The sequence below is a fragment of the Aplysia californica genome, unplaced genomic scaffold (genome assembly GCF_000002075.1).
Source record: "Aplysia californica isolate F4 #8 unplaced genomic scaffold, AplCal3.0 scaffold00127, whole genome shotgun sequence".
NCBI classification, from domain to species: Eukaryota; Metazoa; Mollusca; class Gastropoda; order Aplysiida; family Aplysiidae; genus Aplysia; species Aplysia californica.
This window is the reverse complement of record NW_004797397.1, coordinates 68,441-69,754: the sequence shown is the minus strand read 5'-3', so window position 1 is coordinate 69,754 and position 1,314 is coordinate 68,441. Positions and strand designations below refer to the sequence as shown.

General features: G+C 50.8%; 1 protein-coding gene across 1 annotated transcript in view; it reads left to right on the top strand.

Annotated features, from left to right (window-relative positions):
• LOC101849837 overlaps positions 1–1,314 on the top strand; it is a gene marked incomplete at its 5' end in the record, with an annotated part of 19,396 nt that overhangs the window by 13,701 nt on the left and 4,381 nt on the right. The window contains 1 exon segment of the mRNA XM_005096345.3: positions 333–383. Coding sequence (XP_005096402.1) covers positions 333–383 — 51 coding nt within the window.

Here is a 1,314-nt window from a genome sequence, read left to right as displayed (position 1 = left end):
TTATGTCCGTTAAAAACACATTTCTGGTGGATTTTTACTAAAACATTGATTAAAGGCACACAAATTGTAAATTTTCATCTCTCAATGACTCTCAAGCTATGGAACTTACCAAACTTTGGCGGTCATTTTCTCATTAATTTTACCTCTGAAACCAGGCAACCCTCCCCTCTTTCAGTCACAAATATCTCGACTTCTATTCAACATAGATGGATATTTTTTTTTAAATTGAAATATCGTCAAACGAACAAACTTTCAGTTGACAGCAATCGCTCGTCGTACCCTAAAATTGACGAGTGCCTGATTCCACTTTGCCGTGACACATATCTTTTCAGGTTTTCTGGTGGACATGACTGGAAGCTATGACTACGACATGTATTGTGGAGGTACGTTGTGGTGTGGTGCGTGGTGTTTGGTGTGATGTGGTGTGTGGTGTGTGGTGTAGTGTGATGTGGTGTGGTGTGGTGTGGTGTGGTGTGTGATGTGTGGTGTGGTGTGGGTGGTGTGATGTGGTGTGTGGTGTGGTGTGGTGTGGTGTGGTGTGGTGTGGTGTGGCATAGCATACCGTTGTGTGGTGTGGTGCGGTGCAGTGTGGTGTGGTGTGGTGTGGTGTGGTGTGGTGTGGTGTGGGTGGTGTGATGTGGTGTGTGGTGTGGTGTGGTGTGGCATAGCATACCGTTGTGTGGTGTGGTGCGGTGCAGTGTGGTGTGGTGTGGTGTAGTGTGGTGTGGTGTGGCATAGCATACTGTTGTGTGGTGTGGTGCGGTGCAGTGTGGTGTGGTGTGGGTGGAGTGGTGTGTGGTGTGATGTGGTGTGGTGTGATGTGGTGTATGGTGTAGTGTGGTGTGTGGTGTGTGGTGTGGTGTGGTGTGTGGTGTGGTGTGGGTGGTGTGATGTGGTGTGTGGTGTGGGTGGTGTGATGTGGTGTGTGGTGTGGTGTGGTGTGGGTGGTGTGGTGTGGTGCAGCGTGGTGTGGTGTGATGTGGAGTGGTGTGGTGTGATGTGGTGTGTGGTGTGGGTGGTGTGGTGTGGTGTGATGTGGATGGTGTGATGTGGTGTGTGGTGTGGTGTGCTGTGCTGTGCTGTGGTGTGTTGTGGTGTGGTGTGATGTGGTGTGATGTAGTGTGATGTGGTGTGGTGTGGTGTGGTCTGGTGTGGTGTGGTGTGGTGTGGTATAGTGTGATGTGGTGTGGTGTGGTGCGGAGTGGTGTGGTGTGGCGTGGTGTGGTGTGTGGTGTGGTGTGGTGTGTGGTGTGGTGCGGTGCGGTGGGATGTGGTGTGGTGTGGTGTGGTGTAATGATACAGTATAAATATACA